This window comes from Echinops telfairi, unplaced genomic scaffold, assembly GCF_000313985.2.
Source record: "Echinops telfairi isolate 266 unplaced genomic scaffold, ASM31398v2 ScPeMD7_7469;HRSCAF=8507_0, whole genome shotgun sequence".
NCBI lineage: Eukaryota > Metazoa > Chordata > Mammalia > Afrosoricida > Tenrecidae > Echinops > Echinops telfairi.
In genome coordinates, this window is record NW_022111372.1 from 40582075 (window position 1) to 40601071 (window position 18997).

Genomic DNA, 18997 nt, shown 5'->3' on the forward strand with positions numbered 1-18997 from the left:
CTTTAAGACCCCAGACACTATCTTTTTTTTTTGACACTGTGTCTTTCAATAGCCGGGTACCATCTGTCTTCTTCGCAGCATTAGCTTATGTTCCCAAACTTAAACATTTTAAAAATAAACATTTTTACTGTAGTGTATACTTCCCTATTGAATATGTATGTGCTTCTCTGAATTTGGCTTAGTGATTACATGTTGGGCCGCTAACCTCGGGGTCAGAAGTTAAAAAACACCAGCCACTGAAAGAAAAAGGGCTTTCTACACCCATACATAGTTACAGTCCCAGAAACTCATAGGGACAGTTTTACCCTGTCCTATAGGGTCGCTGTGGGTCGGCATCGACTCAATGGCAGTCAGTTAGTTTTGGTCTCTGAAGTTGTAAGTGGATTTAGAGATAACTGGTTTCTTCACCTCTTTTGGCCCTGTCTCATGCAGAAGGCACTCTGGTGGTGCTCCAGGTAAGCGTTGGATTGCTGACCACAGATCAAGGAGGCAAACCCACGAGCACTTCTTTTTTGTTTGTTTGTTTATAGGCCGTTGAAAAAAAAGTATTTACTCATTTTATTATCTATTAATCATTTTACTGGGGGCACTTACAAATCATATAACAATCTATCATTCAATTGTATTAAGCACACTTGTATATATGTTGCCATCAACATTCCCAAAACATTTTATTTCTACTTGAACCCTTGGTATCGCCTCCTCTTTTTTACCCTCCCCCCCACCCTCACACCCTTGTGAATCCTTGATCATTTATATATTAGTTTTGTTGTTTCGTGTCTTACACTGTCCGGTGTCTGTTGTCTCCCTTCACTCACCTTTCTGTTATTTGCTCTCCTGGGGGGTGGGCTATATATCCAACCTTGTGATGGGTTCCTCCTTTCTCACCCCCACCCGCCACCTCCCCACAGCACTTCTGTGGGGGCAAGGGTGAGGCTATCTGCTTCCTTAAAGAGTTACAGCCTATATAGGGTCACTGTAGATCGGCATGGACTCAGTGACCAGCTTTGTGTTTTTGTTTTTTGTCTTCTTTTGTTCTAATGCAAATCTCAGCCCTGGGCTGTGGTGGCCTGCTGTGTCCTTGGGTCTTGGATCCATTGATCTTCTGGTCATTTCATTTGCCCTCACTCTGGCCTGTCTCTCATCAGCACCTATGATGCTTTTGAGCTTCTGCTCTGGGGTCACAGGACTTGAATTCAAGTTTGAACCATGTCTCATCTGAATCAGTGTGAACAATATGCTCATTAAACCTTAGCTTTCTCCCTTGTGAATAAGTATTAGAACCTCTGGGTTGTAGTCCATGTGAAGTGCTTTTATGCTTTCTGGCTGAGAGAGGACTTTAAAAAAATCAGACAACAAACTCCTATATTTGTATTGTGAGTGTTAAAAAGCAGTAATCTACAGCATGTGCCACGTAGAGAATGTTTCCAAATTCCAGTGTTTCCAGGATTGCAGACAGTTTCCCCATCCTGGTGGTATTTCAGGCGCTGTAAGTGTAAGGCCTTTCCCAGTGTGCTCTGTGTCACCCAGTGCCACACGGAGTTTCTGGAACTTTAAGTCATAGCCCTGATCTTTCACTCATTTCTTTTAAGTAATTGGGTGGCCCTTTGAGCTCCCTAAGTAGAATTAACTGGTTTTCTTGGGTAAGTACGGTGACTGCTTTGTTTCCTGGTGGTATGGCGGCTGTGCCATGGCAGGACGTGGTCCCGTCCTCTTTGCCGTCTGTTTTGTGGGAAAGTCCGAGTGGTTTCAAAGCAGATGCCATTAGCTCCCGGCAGCAGCCCTTCAGTCTCTAACCTTGGCATGCCTGTAGCCCTGGCCTTTGACCTCTGAGCTCTGGCTTGGTGTGGTCCTTCATCTTCCGATATATTTCTAGTGATGAAGTCTTGAGCAATTTTGTGGCAGAGGAAAAAAATAGTTAAAAAAACACACGTAAATGAAAGCTGATTTTAGCAGAAGTAACATTTCCTGTCGGATGGATGGTGCATGTTGCAGAGTGAGCTGGGATGGCTCTCTGAGGACATATTTGCCCTCTATTTACCTTGGGTATGATCTTAGGTTTTTGGAAGAACGGAAAGAGATGACAGAGAAGTTTGCTGCAGAGCACGATGCTGCCCTGAAGGCACTGCAGGAGAAGCACTCGGGCGAGCTCCAGCTCCTCCAGGACAGTCACCGGCAGCATGTTGTGTCCCTGACGGCCGAGCTGCAGGCTGAGCACCAGGCTGAGACGGGCGCCCTGAAGGCTGCGCTGGAGAGTGAGCAGTGGGTGCGTTTGGAGGCCCACGTGGCTGAGCTACAGACCAGACAGGCCGCAGAGCTCAGTGCATTAGAAATGAAGCATCTGTCAAGCCTGGACTCCTTGAATTCCTGCTACCTGTCTAAGATCCAGACCCTACAGGGTGAGCACCGGGGGGCCCTGAAACAGCTGCGAGTAGACCTGGAGGAGCAGCTGCGGAAAAAGGACTCCTTTCACCAGATGGTTCTGAGCCAAGAGCGAGAGAAACTTAAACTGAAGCATGATGAAGAGCTTCAGCGCACAAAGGACGACCTGAGGATTGAAATGAGCACCAGACACATTGAGAACCTGAAAGCCATGGCTGCTGAGCTTCAGCGCGCACATCAGGTGAGCCTCTGAACACAGGGCTCCTCCCTGGGCCCTCCCCACCAGTGTGCTCGCGTCCACTGGTCTGACTGTGTGCTTCTGCGTGCTTGTGTCTAGTCTGCGTGCGAGTGTGTGCATCTGTGTTGAGTACCTGTGATGGGCAGGAACCAGATGAGCATGATGGGTGTGAACCAGGACAGGGACGGGCTACTGAACAAATTTAGTAAGACTTTTGTCAAATATTAAGAATAGATGGTCCAAACTGAAAATTATGAAGGCTTGGATCAAAAACAGTACCTGAAGAAAACGAACTTGCGCCTCCTTTACATATCATCGAGTAGCCCTGATGGCATCGTGGGTTACTGTTGGTGTGCTAACTGCAAAGTCAGCAGTTTGAACTCACCAGCTGCTTTGTTCCTGTAAAGATTTATAGCCTTGGAAACTCGCTATAGGGTTCCTGTGAATCAGAATAGACTATAGCAGTGGGCTACAACCCTTCAGGGAGCTTTGCTGGCCTTGTGGATTAGGCTTAGGCTGCTAACTTCAAGGCCGGCAGTTCAAGCCCACAAGCCACTTTGCAGGAGAAAGACGAGGCTGTCTGCTTCTATAGGGTTTAGAAACCTTACAGAGGGCCCATATGAATCCAGATTGATCTGATGACAGTGGTTTGGGCTATGTATCTTCTGCACAAGTATTTTGTGAGTGATGTGCCAATGAGCTTTTGTCCTTCACTGGGTCTGGGTAGTAAAGTGAGTTAGCTCCGCATGCCACTTTGTGTCCACTTCTGTTCAGTCTGATTTAAGAATAAAAGGAAAAGGCAACCTTGCCTGAAACTTTATTAGGCTCAATGGCTTTGTTTTGCACTTCAGCTCTTGTTTGTTTTATAACTTTCTAATCTACGTGGCCTGGAAGAGTCATTGTTGGGAAAATTCCTAGCCAATGGATTATGCAGGTTCCCCCACTCACCGTTTACAAGCCTGGAGCACAGGAGATGGTCACCTGTTGTGGAGCTTTGAGTTGTGTCTCTAGTTCAGCAAGGCCCTCAAGACAAGCTCTGGTGGTAGAGGCACGGTGTCCTGCTTCTCTTTGTTGCCTGTCATAGGTGGAGAGCACCCTAGCTGATGTGGAGAGGGTGCTCCACGGGCCTGCCTGTGTCCTGGAGAGACAGGTCTTACATGTGTGCTTCTGCTGATTCATTGCATTTTGATAGTAGGCACACCGTAAGTGCTGTGGAAAATAAAACGTGTTCTCAACTGCAAGCTTCAAACCTGATTTGCTTTCTTTCAAGTAAATGAATGAAAAGAATATTCTGAAAGGAGCAGCCTAATACATGCACATGAACAACTCACTTGTTTTCAGCCATGTTGCTGCTGTTGTGTTCAGAAGTCAAGTTGGTTCTGACTCAGACCCTGGGGAGTAGAACTGCTGCTTAAGGTTACCTACGGGGCAGACGTTAAGAGAAGCAGGTCTTTCCTCCTGTTAAGAGAAGCAGGTCTTTCCTCCTCCGGGCTTCTGCTGGCTTCAAACCACCAACCTTTTGGTTAGCAGCCCAGGGCCTCACCATTGCATCACCAGAACTCCCTTTTGAAGCCACAGCTGAATTACAGCTAAGACAGAGCTTGGATACTTGGGAGTGTGTGGAATGGTGTATCACCTTGCAGATGTGGTAGGTGAGTTTGTGGTGAACTGTTTGTCATGAAGAGTAGGTGGGATGATGCACGGTGTGAGTGGTGTGGATGTGAGGACTGTGAAGGGGTGAACCACGGTGTGAGTGACAGGTGTGCTCACCTGGTAGATGCTGTCTTGCAGGAAGAGCTGGCTTCAGCTCTGCATGCTCAGCGGCGCCTGCTGGAGGAGGAGAAGAGTTCGGCTCTGGAGAGTGTCAGTACTGAGGTTCTGCTCTCAAATCCGCAGCGCCAGGCGACCCCACAGGTGCTTGAAGACATACACACGGCTGGCCCTCAGGGACTGCAGGAAGAGGCTGTGCAGGTGAGTGGTTTTGATGTATAGTGAAACCCTTGGACTATAGTGACTGCAGGTGGACCTGGGGGCAGGTGACCTCACAGGTGCTGCTGGCTTCTATGGTGGCTTCTGGGCTTCTCCCAGCTGCACCTTTCCTGGCCGAAGGGGGTGTGGGCTTATCAGTGGTTAGATGATTGAAGAGTAAGGCATACTTCAGATATAGATCCCCCTGGGACTCATCTTCCCCCTAGTGTGTTGGCTGTCCTTGCCACCAAGTCCTGCCTAGTGCACCTCTGTGGCTGCACTGTTCCCCAGGCACCCAGCTTCACATGACTTCTCCCAGCCAGCTTGTTCCTACAGGAGGCTGTGGGCTCCTCCTGAACTCCTCTGCTGCCTTGTTCGGGATTGTTCAGAGAGCCCTGTCCTTATTAGAAGGGCTGTGTCAGGCGATGGAAGCAGTGGACTTCTGTCAGGAAGTGGGCTTGGGTTGGGCATGTGCCTCCCAGCCTTCCATGCTTGAGTCCAGGAGCTGACAGCGCAGTCATATGAAGAGAGACCCCACTGGATGTCACCTCTACTCTTGTGACCCTTGCCCCAGGCGGCGTGTGGTAGGAGGAAAACCACGGTGGGGTAGTGGTCCCACCCAGTGACCGTGGTCCTGTTGCCCTCTGCCCAGGCTTGTGTGCCCTCACTCCATTGTCTCCCTGCCCAGAATTTGCTGACCACACACGTGAGGTCTTCTGAGGGTTTGTGTGTGTGTGTGTGTGTGTGTGTGTGTGTTCTTTGCCCATTCAAGTAACTGTGGTAGAATTGGCTAAAAGTGTCTTGAAAGCTTTGGTGTCACTTTGGTCATGTGAGTGCTCGCTCTGGGGGCACAAAGCTTCCGTTTCATACATTTCCTTTCATTTGTGGATGCTGGGGCCTTCTCGTGGGACCTCTTGTGTAGCTGGGTTTCACACGGGGAAAATAACCAGTTGACTAGAGGGAAGTGTGATATGCTGATCTAGTTTTTTGTGTGTGGAGAATTTCAGCAGGCACAGAGAATTAGCCCATAACTCCCTGGTTCTGAGGTGCCTACCAATCTGGGTTTATCCAGGTTTTCCCACTCCAGTTTGTATGAACTGGAAGACACCAGAGAACTGGAGTCTTCATCTGTGGCTCCTTCCGTGTGCACTCTACAAGGCATCGCCTCTGTTCCCTCCTACAGAACATCCGTGTCATTATAATCTGCAAAATGAACAGTGACTCCTTCATACCGTCAAATAGGCAGTCCGAGTCCAGCCTCCTCCTTGTTGGGGCTGTTCACATGTCCAGATGGGCCCACAGGGACCTCATTTGTGTGGGTTTTTATTGCTTCTGGTGATGTTCACACCTGGTCCTCCAGGGCTTCTGTTATGGCCAGGTCAGGTTCCTTGTGAAAATGCTTCCTGGGTGTGGACATACCCTTTCCATCGAAGCCCTTCAGGCTTGTTTTCCTAACATATACTACGTAAAAGCATGGGCTGGGTGCTTCCCAAGGTGACAGGGTTATTGTTCCCAAAATAGCAGGGGACAGGCTGTGCCTTCTCTGGTGCTGTGATTTATCTGGGCCACAAATATCCCTGCACCTGTTTGAAAGTCAGTGCTGCTTGTCAGGACGGTTAGTAGCACACACTGGGAGGGCTTGGGTGACTCTCCAGTCTAATGCCCTCTGGGGACTGGCTGGGAGAAGAGTTCTGAAAATACGAGAGTGATTTCTTCTTGCTGGAGACTCTCCTGTGTTGGTGGCCCTGAACAGAGATCTGGCACACAGATGCAGACTGTGTGCGTGTGGTCTGTGCTGATTACTCAGGGCAGATTCATCTTTCCTTGGTTCAAAAAACAAGTTCATTAACAGAATGATTTCTGAAGATATTAGAGAGCGTATGGTCAGTTTAGATGTAGTTTGAATGTCTTTAAACTATTATTAGTTGAATTTATTTTCTTTCTTACTTTGGTAGTTTTTAATGTAATGATACTGTTTTCTTTCTTTAGGCATATTTATGAACTTTTCTTGCTGATCAAAATATCTGAGACATTTGTCCAGTAATTCTGTAGATTCTTGGAAAAACCTGAAAATAACTGAAAAAAAAACCCAAACAAACCCCAAAGCTACCCTTTCCTTGCATTGACCTCATCATATGAAGCATGACAAATTAAGCCAAGTTTTCCTTGAGGCTAGGAATAGAAGTGCTTTTCAGGAGAGGAGCCCTCACAGGAGGGAGGGGGCCACCTCCTGGCAAAACCTTTGAGTGACAGAGCCAGGTGGTGGGGCAACTGATATCTGCCGGCCTAGCGCCCGAGTGTCCTTGACGATCATTGTTCCCTTGGTGCCACCCTGAGGACCTTTTCAGAATGAGGACGCTGGCATTGCATCCTGCAGCGCCTGCACCCTCTCATGGTGTAAAGTTGGAGCCATTTGCCCCGGCCATCACCGCACACATGATGGCGTTTTGTGTTTGCATCTTTCTCCAAAGAATGTAGTTTGGAGGTTGGGGGGGGGTGTTTCACATGAGAGAATTAAAGTGCCTCTGGTAGGTGCAGTGCATTGGAATCCTTCCTGATAAAGGAATGGGATTAAATTCTTTCTGAAGAGAAGGTTTGTAAAAATGATCTATATTAATTACAAAATGGTCCATAGGACCCCAGAATCTAACTTTAATGTTGTGCCATTTGAGCCCTTGTTACCTCATGATCAAGGGGAGGGCTGTGGGTGGGGTGGGTGGGGTTGTCCCTGAATTTACATTGTGCTTTCAGCAGCGTAAGCATCATGTGGAAGGACTTGGAGTTCTTACCGCCTTTAGGTGTTCTCTTGCCATTGAATTATAAGGAATGAAAGTGGGCTCCATTATTAGAAAATATCCACGTATCAAGTGAAACATGTGCCCTAGGTTATATCAGAGAACAAGGTCAGAACTCTGTGTTGAGACCAAGGTGCAGCACACAGCTCCTGTGGCGAGCTGGGAGAGGTGTTGGAATTAGGAATGATATGTTTTACTGCTGTCTTTTCTCACTTGCGAAGAAAGTTTTATTTTCAATTGATAAGGATATATAAAACGAAAACGATGTAAATATTGTCATTGTCTTAGGAATTGAGTTATATTTAGATAGCTTTAGCATGCATTCTTTTTAAATTTGTGGGTAAGCTTATCTCTTCTGCTAGGAAATGTGTAGTTAACTGTATTAGCTCTGAGGAAGTAAGCCTTGTTGCGTTGCTGCACTTTGTCCTGTGGCTCAGCAGCAGCCACATCAAGGCTCTCCTTGCTTCACTGAGGCTGTGTGCCTGAAGCCCCTGCTGTGCATGAGCACCACAATGTGCACTTTGTTGCTTCCTTTTCACTTTAGTTGAGTTTATTCTGATTCGTAACGACCCCATAGGACAGAGTAGAACTGCTCCTTTGGGTTTCTGATGCCCTGTTTTTAAAAACAAAACAAAACAGTTTTGTTGGCATATAATCCACACACCACACAATTCAATAGGTAAATCATAACAACAATCTTCATTTTTCTTGAAGAATTTTACTGTGTTTTTCTTAACAGCCTTATTGAGATACAATTCATAAAGCATAGGTTTCTTGTAAAGTATGTAATTAGTAGATTTTAGAACACACCCCCCTCCTTTCCCCCCCCCAGCATTAACAGTGTCTTAATTCTAAGACAATTAAATGAAACCCTGTGCTCATTAGCTGTCATGGCCCCTTTTCTCTATCCCTTAGCAGCTACTAACCTACTTTCTGTCTCTGGACTTGCCTATTCTGGACAGTCTTATATGAGTGAAATGATAAAATGTGTGGCCTTTTGCTTCTGGTTTTCTCATTTAGCATATTTTCCAGGTTCATTTACATTAAAGCATAAATCAGAAGTTGCTATTTTTTATTTGTCTCAAATTGTCGTTTCTCATTTCATTTTTATTCCTCTGTGTATTTTGCTACATGTATTTTTTTAATTTAGTGTTTGCCCTGGGATTAATAATTAACATCTTCTGATAAGCTAATTCTAATTAATACCAACCAAATTTCATGAAAGGTGCATATTAATACATTTTATGCCATTGCTTCATGCAGTTGTCTTTTAAATCACATAGAGGAAAACATTACAAACAAAAATTAATTTATGCTGCTTTTTATATTTACCTATATAGTTATGTTTATTAGTGCTTCTTATTTCTTGTTTTTTTTTCCTTCTGTTTTTTATTTCTTTATGTAGATACAAGTTACAGTCTAGTGTCTGTTCATTTCAATTTGAGGGAATATCTTTCGTATTTCTTGTAGGCCAGGTCTGGTGACAAAACTCAAATTTTTTTGTCAATTTGGAAGTGTCCTTATTTTGTTTCATGTTTGAAAGTTAGTTTTGCCGGGTGTAGAATTCCTGGTTGACATTCATTTTCTTTCAGCACTTTGGATATGTCTTGCCACTGCTGTACATTTTACTGAAGAAGTCTTGTACATGATGGAGTACTTCTATTCCTGTTTACAAGAATATCTCGCTCAGCAGTTTGAATCTCTTTTAGATTATTCCACTTGGAGTCTCTTGAGCTGCTTATATATGGAGATTATCCTTTTTCAGGAAATTTGGCAAGTTGTTAGACATTATATTTTCTTGTGCCATTTTCTCTCTATTTTCTAATTCTGAGATTCCAATTGTGTACATATTTTGTACGTTCGGTGGTACCCCAAAGATGTCTGTAGTTCGTTTACTTTCTTCATTGTTTCTTTTACCGCATATCTCAAATGATCTCTCCGAGTTTTTTTCTCCTCAAGATGATTTCTTCTGCCTATTTGAATCTGTAGTTGTCGCCTATTGAAATTTTCATGTCAGTAATCATATAGTTGTTTTGTAGAATTTCTATTTGATTCTACAAAGAAGCTTCAAAAAAGTGTGTGGAAAAATTCCGTTATCTCTTACTCCAATTTTCCACGAATTTTGAAGCCCCTTGTATTTTGTAATTTGTACTTCATGATTAATTTATTGAGACATTGTTCTCATGTTTTCATTTAGCTCTTTGTTCATGATTTTCTTTAGCTTCTTTTTTTGTTTGTTTAATAGAGGAGCTTATTTATTCAAGGCTCTATTTTATTTTTGACTGGACTCAGACTCAGAGGTGGAAGCCCTCAGTGAGGACAGCCTCCTTCTCTTGGCAATCTGTTCCTGCCGTTTCTCTTTGGCCTCCTTCATTCTCTTGGCCAAAAGCTCGGCGTATTCAGCGGCCTCCTCCTTGTTTTTCTTGGTGTGCTGCTTCTTCAGGGCAATGCGCTAGCGCTTGTGCTGCAGGACGCGTGGAGTCACAAGACGCCGAATCTTGGGCACTTTGGTCCTGGGTTTCTTGCCTTCTTTGTTCAGGGGCTTCCTCACAACATACTGGCGGACGTCATCTTCTTCAGAGAGATTGAAGAGCTTGCGGATCCTGCTGCCTCTTTGGGGCCCCAGGCGAGGAGGCACAGTTGTGTCAGTCAGTCCTGGGATCTCTTTCTCCCCTTTCTTTACAATAACCAAGTTGAGAACGCTCAGATTGGCATCCACAATGCAGCCCGGACAGATTTGCGCTTCCTCTCCGCAGTTCTCCTTGGTCTAGCAGGAGTGCCCCTTACTCAGCAGTAGGCGGACACGCCTGTGGGTCAAGACACCTTTCTTCATGGGAAAGCCTTGCTTGTCATTCCCACCACTGATGCGGACAACATAGCCCTTCTATTCGTCGCCCAGCGCCTCGGGGGCAACTTCCGTGGCCATTCACTTCTCATAAAGGTGCGAAGTTTGCGCTCATTGTCCACTTCGATGAGTTTCTGGCAGCCAGTGGCTGGGAAGGAGATGCTCAGCTTCATGGTGAAGCAGCCGACCGCTCCGCAAAGATGCCTCAGAAAAGAGACTCCTTTAACTTCTTAAAGAAAATCTTTTTCTAATGAGTTCAATGTTTGTGTTCCTTAGAGGCAGTTCCTGTTAATTTTTTTTCTTTTGAAAATAAGACATTTTTCTTTTTGCATGCTTCATATTTTTTTGGTTAAAATTGGACATTTTGATTATTATAATGTAGTAAGTCTAGAAATTAGATTCATATCCGTTGCCTGGTTTTTTTGTTACTGTGTTTGCTATAGTGTAAGTTTTGTGACTGTTGAAATAAATCTGTGCAGTCTTTATTCTTCGTCATGTGGTTACTGAAGTCTCTGGTTGGCTAGCTTAATAGCTAATGATTAGTTAGAGATTTCTTGTGAGGCTTTGAGCCAGTGAGTCTCGCAGCTTCTGCCAAGATGCTTTATGTGCAAGTTGGGGCACATCTTCAGGGCTCTGGCAGGCAGTTTACCACTCTGTCCTTGTCTTTACTTTCTGTCCCTCATCTGGAAGCGAGACCTTGGGGCCGTCTCAGATCTCTTCTTTGCATATGCACAGGTATGCACAGTGTGGATTCCATAGAATATGGCCGGCTTTTCAAAGCGCCTTATGGACATTTTATTATGTCTTTGTTTTTATTTTAAGTCTTTTTTGGGGGGGGGGTTGCCTCTAGCTAGCCCCAACTGTTAAACACTGCCTCAGGCAACTGCAGTGTTAAACAATTGCATTTGATTATTTCTGACAAATAACCAGGGAAATAAAAAAACTATGAGAATAGAGCTTTTCATTGAGCTGCCAGACGAGATAACCAGTGATGGTTTTCTGGGAATAGGGCTTCTGGAATGCTCCAAATCCCTTCTGCCCTACTCAGTGGGTGTTAGATGGGTAGTTTCCACAGCTACCACATGGCAAAGCTGTTGATCTTCAGTATTATGTTGGAGAAAGAGAGAGAGATGGGATAGGGTTAGGGCTAGTAAAATGTCCCAAAGTGTGCTGCTCTTAATAGAAATCAGCCTTTTTGAAACAAATACCCCTTGGATTGCTGCAAGCTTACCTTAATTTCCAGAGCTCTGAAAATACTGTTAAAAGAGTTGCTGCAGTGTTCTTACTGCATCTATAGAAGGAATCAGTTTTTAGTGTCCTCACTTCATCATTCCACAGTTGCTAACTTTGCAGTTTTTAAATAATTTTTTTCATTATTATAAGTTGATTAAGTTAGGTAAAACTTTGAAATCATTGTAAAATTGTTTTTAAGAAGAAAAAGTGTTTATTTTTAAATAGAGTGAACATAGGTTTCTAAATATCATGGATTCTCACGTTCATGGTGTCCTGATGAAGATGCTTTCTTGAAGTGAATGTTTGAGATTACTTGAAGCACTATTTAGGAAAGCCAGCAAGCTGCTGTGTATCACACAAGGTTGCCATCAGTACAGAATTCTGTCTTCCTTTCTGTGTGACCTGGCACTTGAATTTGCTGTCTGTTCGTGTGTGGTGAGCCCCCTTGAGTGCATGTTTGCTGTGGGTGATGGTCTTGATTTGTTCAATTACTGCTCTTGGCAATAGTATAGGCACTCAATACATGTTGTCCGATGAACTAAATTCTTCTTTTTAACCTTATTATTATAATTTATTTTTTAAACAATTTTATTGGGGCTGTTACAGATATTATAACAATTTGAGCCCTTATCAGCTCCTCTTTTTTCCCTCCCACCCTTGTGAACCCTTGATAAATTATATATTATTTTTTCAAATCTTACACCATCTGCTGTATCCCTTCACCCGCGTTTCTGTTATTCATCCCCCTGTGGGAGCAGGGGGGATGGTTTATATATCCATCATTGCTATCAGTTCTCTCTTCTCCTCCCTGTCCTCCCATCATGGTATCGCCATTCCCATTACTGTTTCTGAGGGGTTTATCTGTCCTAGTTTTTATCTGTACTGATGTACATAGTAGGATTTAAAGGTACAACTGGGGTCATGATTGTGGGGGGGTTGGGTTGGAAGCATTGATGAACCAGAGGAATGTTGTGTGTTTCATCGATGCTATACTGCATCCTCTCTGAATCGTCCCTTCTGTGTGACCCTTGTGTGAGGGGATGTCCAATTGTCTACAGATGGGCTTTGGGTCTCCACTCCAACACCTCTTCTTCACATCAATATAATTGTTTGTTTTTGATCTTCTGATACCTGATCCCATCAACACCTCATGATCACACAAGCTAGTGTGCTTCTTCCATGTGAGCTTTGTTGCTTCCCTGCTAAATGGCCACTTGTTTAACTTCAATGTTGAACTAATTTCTAAGGAACAGTTGAGAAATAGAATGAGCATAATTTATTAATGTACTCTCCACAGAGTGAATTTGAAAGTGAAAAGAAAGCTGTTTCTCATGAAGAGGAGAAAGTCAATACACGTGAGAGTGAACAAGCACAGTCCACTTGCCCAAAGGAGGAAATGCCCCAGTCTCGGCAGCTCCAGGAGCAGGAGTACCACATCCAGCAGGTATGTACAAGTGGGCTTTTCCTCCAGTGCTCTTCTGCAGGCTCTAGAGCAGCGCTTCTCAACTTGGGGGGTCACAAACCCTTTCACAGGGGCCTCCCGATTCATAGCAGTAGCAAAATGACAGTCATGAAGTAGCATAGAAAATAATGTTATGGTTGGGGGTCAGCACAACATGTATTAAAGGGTCGAGGCATGAGGAAGGTTGAGAACCACTGATCTAGATAGTCCCACAATGTTCCTTCTCCAGAGTTGTAAATATTACAGACCTTTCCTGCTTCTCTGAGTTTATAGTCTTGTAGGATCACTGGATTCAGACCTATGAATTAAATGCTTGGAGATTTATTTTGCATATGAATGAGTCTCAGACACTATGCTGACCAGCAGGTATAGAATTTTCTCCCTTAACAACCTCTCTTTCCAATTTTATGAATGGCTCAGGGCACTGAAGAGCTGCAAAGGGTCTAGGGCAGAAGTCTATGGCTGCTGAATGGCAGAGCTAGGTTTTAAACATTACACATGGGTATGTCTTATCTAATTTGATAGGCTATAAAAATTGTAATCCCAATGATAGGGAAGTATATGTCTGTAGTGGTCAGTAATTAGCATTTGGCCAAAGGGTATATTCCCAGCTACAGAAGTTTCTTCTGTCCTGGAGATAGGCAGGATGCCACCTGAGGCCATGGGCAGCTGGAAGGGAGAATGGCAAAGAGCTGTGGAGGGGGCAGGGAAGGCGGAGAGAGTCAGTAGAGCCTGCTACCCTAACCTGGTGGGAATTTTATGAAGGAGAAAGCCTCTAATGGTATTTCCCAAGCTTTTTTTTCAAAGTACCAAACTTTGCTGCTTTTAGACAATATATGAACTTCTGAAAAACGAACCTCTTGTACTGTAAAATCAAAATGCTGAAAATGACATGGTTCAGGTTAATTGCAAATAGCTTTTTATTTTCAACAATATAAACAGTGACTTTATGGGAATATCCGTGGAAAGAGACAATGGAGAAGCTCAATATCATCAGTGAGAACAAGGATAAAGACTGGCTAGAAAAGCCACCAGCTATACACATGGCAGTTCCAGTTGAAGCTGAAGAAAATCAAAACGAACCCACGAGAGCCAAAGTACAACTTTGTGTACATCCCACTTGAATTCAAAGACCGTTTCAGAAATAGATTTGACACATCGAACGCTAAGGACTGAAGGCCAGCTGAGTTGTAGGGTAACGTCCAGGGCATCACACATGAAGAAACTTGGAGGTAGGAAAACAGAAGGATAGAACAAGCTCAGCTGAAGGAAGGCAAGTTGAAAGGATTGAAGAAAAAAATTCAAGTCTCAAGTTGTAGCATTAGAGCAGTGGTTCTCAACCTTCCTAATGCCATGAACCTTTAATACAATTCATCATGTTGTGGTGTTCCCAACCATAAAATTATTTTCGTTGCTACTTCATAACTGTGATTTTGCTACTGTTATGAATCGAGTGACCCCTGTGAAAGTGTTGTTCGACCCCCAAAGGGTTTGCAGCCCACAGGTTGAGAACCGCTGCATTAAAGGACTCTTTCCTGGGCAAGATATTGAATGATGGAGGAAGAAGCATCAAAAGGACATGAAGGAATACAGAGAATCACGTACCCCAAACAACTGGTTAACATTCAACCGTTCAGGAGGTAGAGTGTGATAAAAAAATCGATGGCATTGAATAAAGAAGTCCAAACTGCATTAAAGGCACTGGCGAAAAACAAGGCTTCAGGAATTGATGGAATATTAATATGGATACTTAATCAAATAGAACACTGGATGTTTTCCCTCTATGCCAGAAAATTTGGAGGACTGTTACTTGGTTAGCCAACTGGACTAGACTCATAGTTGTGCCCATTCCAAAGAAAGGTGATCCTAAAGCATTTAGAAAGTATCTAACAGTATCTTTTATATCACATGCACCTAAAATTGTGTTGAAGGTAATTAAAAAGCACTTGACGTGAATACAACAAGGGGGCTCCCAGAGATTCAAGACAGATTCAGAGGAGGATGGGGAGTGAGGGACATTGCTGACATCAAGTATATTTTGGCTGAAGGCAGGGAATACTAGAAAGATGTTTGCACACACACCCCCCCAAAAAAAAAAGTTTTCGTTTAATTAGATTGTGGAACATAAATTATGGATAACATTGTAGGGAATTGGAATTCTAGAACACTAAATTGTACTTACACAGAACTTGTATAAGACAATAGAACAAATGATGTTGCATGGTTTGGAATCATGAAAGGGGTGTGTCAGAGTTGGGGCTTATGGAAGAAATTGATAAATGTTTTGGATAAATTTCATCTTTTTATCATTTATTTTTTATCTCTTGTGTTTTAGAAATATTTTTCAACCCTGAGGTTTTTGTTTAGCTATATTATAAATGTTTAATCTTATTGATTGTGGTTAGAGAATGGTTGCTATCTGCTACCAAGTTTTTGTGATTATCTAAATGTTTCTTGTTGTTTGAAAAATATGGAGCTTTCTACTCTGTAAACTGTTACAGCCTCAGAAACCCACAGGCGGGTTGCTATGAGTAAGTATAGACTTTACAGCAGTGTTTTTGAGTTGATGATATGAAATGGAAACCCCCTGCCTAATTTAACATTTAAAATTCATTTAAAATAAAAGTAATAGGGCTCTTTCCAGTGCAATATGATGGTTCATGTATGTGCCTTTTTTTTGAGAGTTAAGTGAAGGTTTACAGAGCTGATTATCAGTTTCCCATTTAACAGTTCTTACATATTGTGTTTCAACTCGTCCATTACAGTCCCCTCATTTCCTCCCTGTGAGCCCCGAGGGTGGGCAGTCTAACTTCACTCTGAAGAGATGATTGTGCTGATTCTTATGATTGATTTTCCCTAGATTTCCTTGTGTTCTCCTCCGCTGCTCGCGTGAGGCTTTGTATTTTACATGCTCCATAATGGTCAGAACCCAGAGTTCTGTATTATCTTCCTGTCTAAAACAGCAGATGGTTTTTTATACCTAGAGTAATTCTTTAAGATGGGAAACTTGAGCCTTTAGCTAGTGACCAGCAGTCCACGGCTGTGGTTCATGACCACACACAAGGGCACGGGCCGGTTCACAAAGGAAGGGTATCTATGCTTTTGACCGTGACCCCTTGTACTGTCCACGTCTTTCTGTCTGTTCTTTCTTTTCACTTCTGTGAACTTAGATTCATCTGCTGTATTAGTTACTTCAGGGCAGGGCTTAAGATCTAGCACTCCAACATTGAATCTGTCAATTTTCTTTGTAACTCTGTTAGCTTTTTATTCCATTTATCTTGGCCCTGCTCATTTGGAGCATTCACCTCTAGGACTGTCATGCCCTCCTCCTGGTAAGCTAAACAAGCTCCCCCAGAGCCTTTGAATCAGGAGAAGTCCATCCAGGGTCATGTTTAAGTGTGCCCTAGATTCTCCACGTTGAGTCCATCACTGTCGGTCTAGGTGCTCCTGGACTCCTGTTACTGATATTGAACTAGAGACCCCACCAACACACGTACCTGTAGGCAGCTCGCCTTGAGCAACAGCAGCCTTGGTTGAGGGAGAGACTCCCTCACTGAGTGCTGCATAGTGATTCTCAATTGAGTCTCCTCTGCTCTTTCACCTTTTGTGTGGATTAGGTCAGCGTTTGTGTCTGTAAATGCGACCAATTCACAGAAACCTCTGCCATTGCGGATTGATCACGGAACTATGTTGTTCTCCTGCTTGGAAGACATATTTGTTACTCTAAGCTGCATGATATTACTGCCAGGTTGGTTGCTGCTTCCCAGTGAGGACCTAGAGAGCCCATGGTAGCCAATAATAGCTTACCAGGACTGTTGAAGCTGCCTGCTTGCTTAGCTCACAGGGTGAGGACTTTTAAGGTGATTGACTCATTTTTGTTTTTAGAGAGGAATATGTGAAAGGTTTGCTTGCTTGGCAACTTGTTTATTCAGAATAACCAGATGTAGGGCTTTTAGTTTACATCCTTATTTGTGAGAATAATATGATATGCTTCTCTCCTCCTCAGTGGCAAGACTGGAGTAGAGTTATTTGTGTATTCTCTTTTTTTGTAGATGAATATCAGAAGAAAAATCATAGTAGCAATTTTGCCTTTAATCACCGCCTTATTAAGCTTTGGCTATATTTTTGTTAAATATAGTCATGATAGTTCCTTATTTAAATTGTTATAACTACATCTCAAATATTTTTTTTTGAGCAGCTGAAAGGCAAAATTACATCCTTGAGTCAAGAGGTTGAAGAATGTAATTCCAAACTGGAGAAGCTGCAGCAAAGACGTGAACGAGAAAACCAGGAAGGCACAAATCTTATATCGATGCTGAAGTCTGACATAGATTTGTCTCGCAGTGAAAGGTCAGTGCCTGCAGGCCTCCTCACCCGTGGTGCCATCGCTGCTCTGTGGCCAGGCTGGCTCCCAGTCAGCTGGTGGTGTAGATGCTGGTCTTGTTTGTCAGTTCCCCTCACTCTTGGGCCCTTTATCACATGACATTGGCATGTTGCAGTTCAGTGTCTGGCTGGGCAGAGAGACACCCCCCCCCCCATGTCCACCTTATTCTTGGTATTTAAAGAACTCTTCCAAACACAGGATAAAGGACGGACTGAGTACTGTAACTAGGATCTATGCACTCACCATTTAGCTTTGCCAAATTAAAAAAAAAAAAATGCTCTTGTTGTAGTCCTCATGTCATTAATAGTTTCACTCTTCACTGCCCTCCAGTTTCATTCATCAGTGTCCACTGGTTCTTTAATGTGATTTCATCCTCAGTACACAGGTGTTGGCCTAGTAAAAGATGTTTGAAAAAGCCAATTTGTCTGGTGTTAGTATCGCCACTCCAATTTTCTTGTGGTTCTCTTAATTCTTTTTTCATCCATTGATTTTGAATCTATTAGCATCTTTTAAAAAAATCATTTTATTGGGGACTCTTATAACAATCCATCCATCCGTTGTGTCAAGTACATTTGTACATATGTTGTCATCATTTTTAAAACATTTTCTTTCTACTTGAGCCCTTGGTGTCAGTTCCTCATCCCCCCTCCCCATGAATGCTTGATAATTTATAAATTATTATTTTCATATCTTTCATGTTTCACTGACTACTGTCTCCCTTCACCCACGTTTCTGTTGTTTGTCCCCCTGGGGGAGAGCAGTTATATGTTGATCCTTGTGATTGGCTCCCCGCTTCTTTTTCCACCTTCCCCCTACCATCATGGCATTGCTACTCCCACTATTGTACCTGAGAGGTTTATCTGTCCTGGATTGCCTGTGTTGAGAACTCTTATCTGTACCAGTGTAGAGGAATGTTGTATGTGTCATTGGTGCTATACTGCACCATGACTGGCTCATCCCTTCCTTGTGACCCTTCTGTAAGGGGATGTCCAATTGTCTGCAGATGGACTTTGGGTCTCCACTCTGTCCCCTCCCTCCCCCAACCCCTGTTTGCAGTATTAGCATCTTTGAATCTAAAGTGTGTCTCCTGCAGAGAACACATAAATTAATTTTAAAATATAGTCTAAACAACTCTGCTTTTTGAATGGATTATTTAATCTTTTCATATTTATTGTTACTATTGATATGAGTGGATTATGGCTATCATTTTACTTTGTGTGTATCATATATTCTTGTTTCCCCATTTATACTTACTGATTTCCTTTACATTAAACAATTATTTTCTGTTTGTAGCTCTTGTAATTCATAATAACTTTAAAAAAAAATCATTTTGTTGGGGCTCTTATAACTCTTGTTACAAACCATACATCAATTGTATCCGACATATTCATACATAGATTCCATCGTTCTTTTCTAGACCATAATAACTTTTTTTTAGTATGTTCTCTGAGGCTTACCATATTATGAGTATGCATAAAGTCATTAGAATATACTTCACATAAGCTTAACTCTAGTGATATGTACAAATGCTACTTTAAAAAAAAATCAATTTATTGGGGCTCATACAATTGATCATAATACATAGACCAATTGTGTAAAGCATATCTATACATTTGTTGCCCTCATTATTCCCAAAATTCGCTTTCCTCTTGGGTTCCCGGAATCAGCTCATTTTCCTCCCCCCCCTCCC

The 18997-nt window shown here is 43.1% G+C and overlaps 1 protein-coding gene and 1 pseudogene across 1 annotated transcript in view; one reads left to right on the top strand and one right to left on the bottom strand.

Annotated features, from left to right (window-relative positions):
• Window positions 1-18997, top strand: part of PCNT (pericentrin) — a 127985-nt gene that overhangs the window by 36423 nt on the left and 72565 nt on the right. The window contains exons 14-17 of the mRNA XM_045284550.1: window positions 2059-2623; window positions 4412-4591; window positions 12759-12905; window positions 17122-17273. Of these exons, the coding sequence (XP_045140485.1) occupies window positions 2059-2623; window positions 4412-4591; window positions 12759-12905; window positions 17122-17273 (1044 nt within the window). The remainder of the gene's footprint in view (window positions 1-2058; window positions 2624-4411; window positions 4592-12758; window positions 12906-17121; window positions 17274-18997) is intronic.
• LOC105979001 lies at window positions 9656-10401 on the bottom strand (annotated as a pseudogene).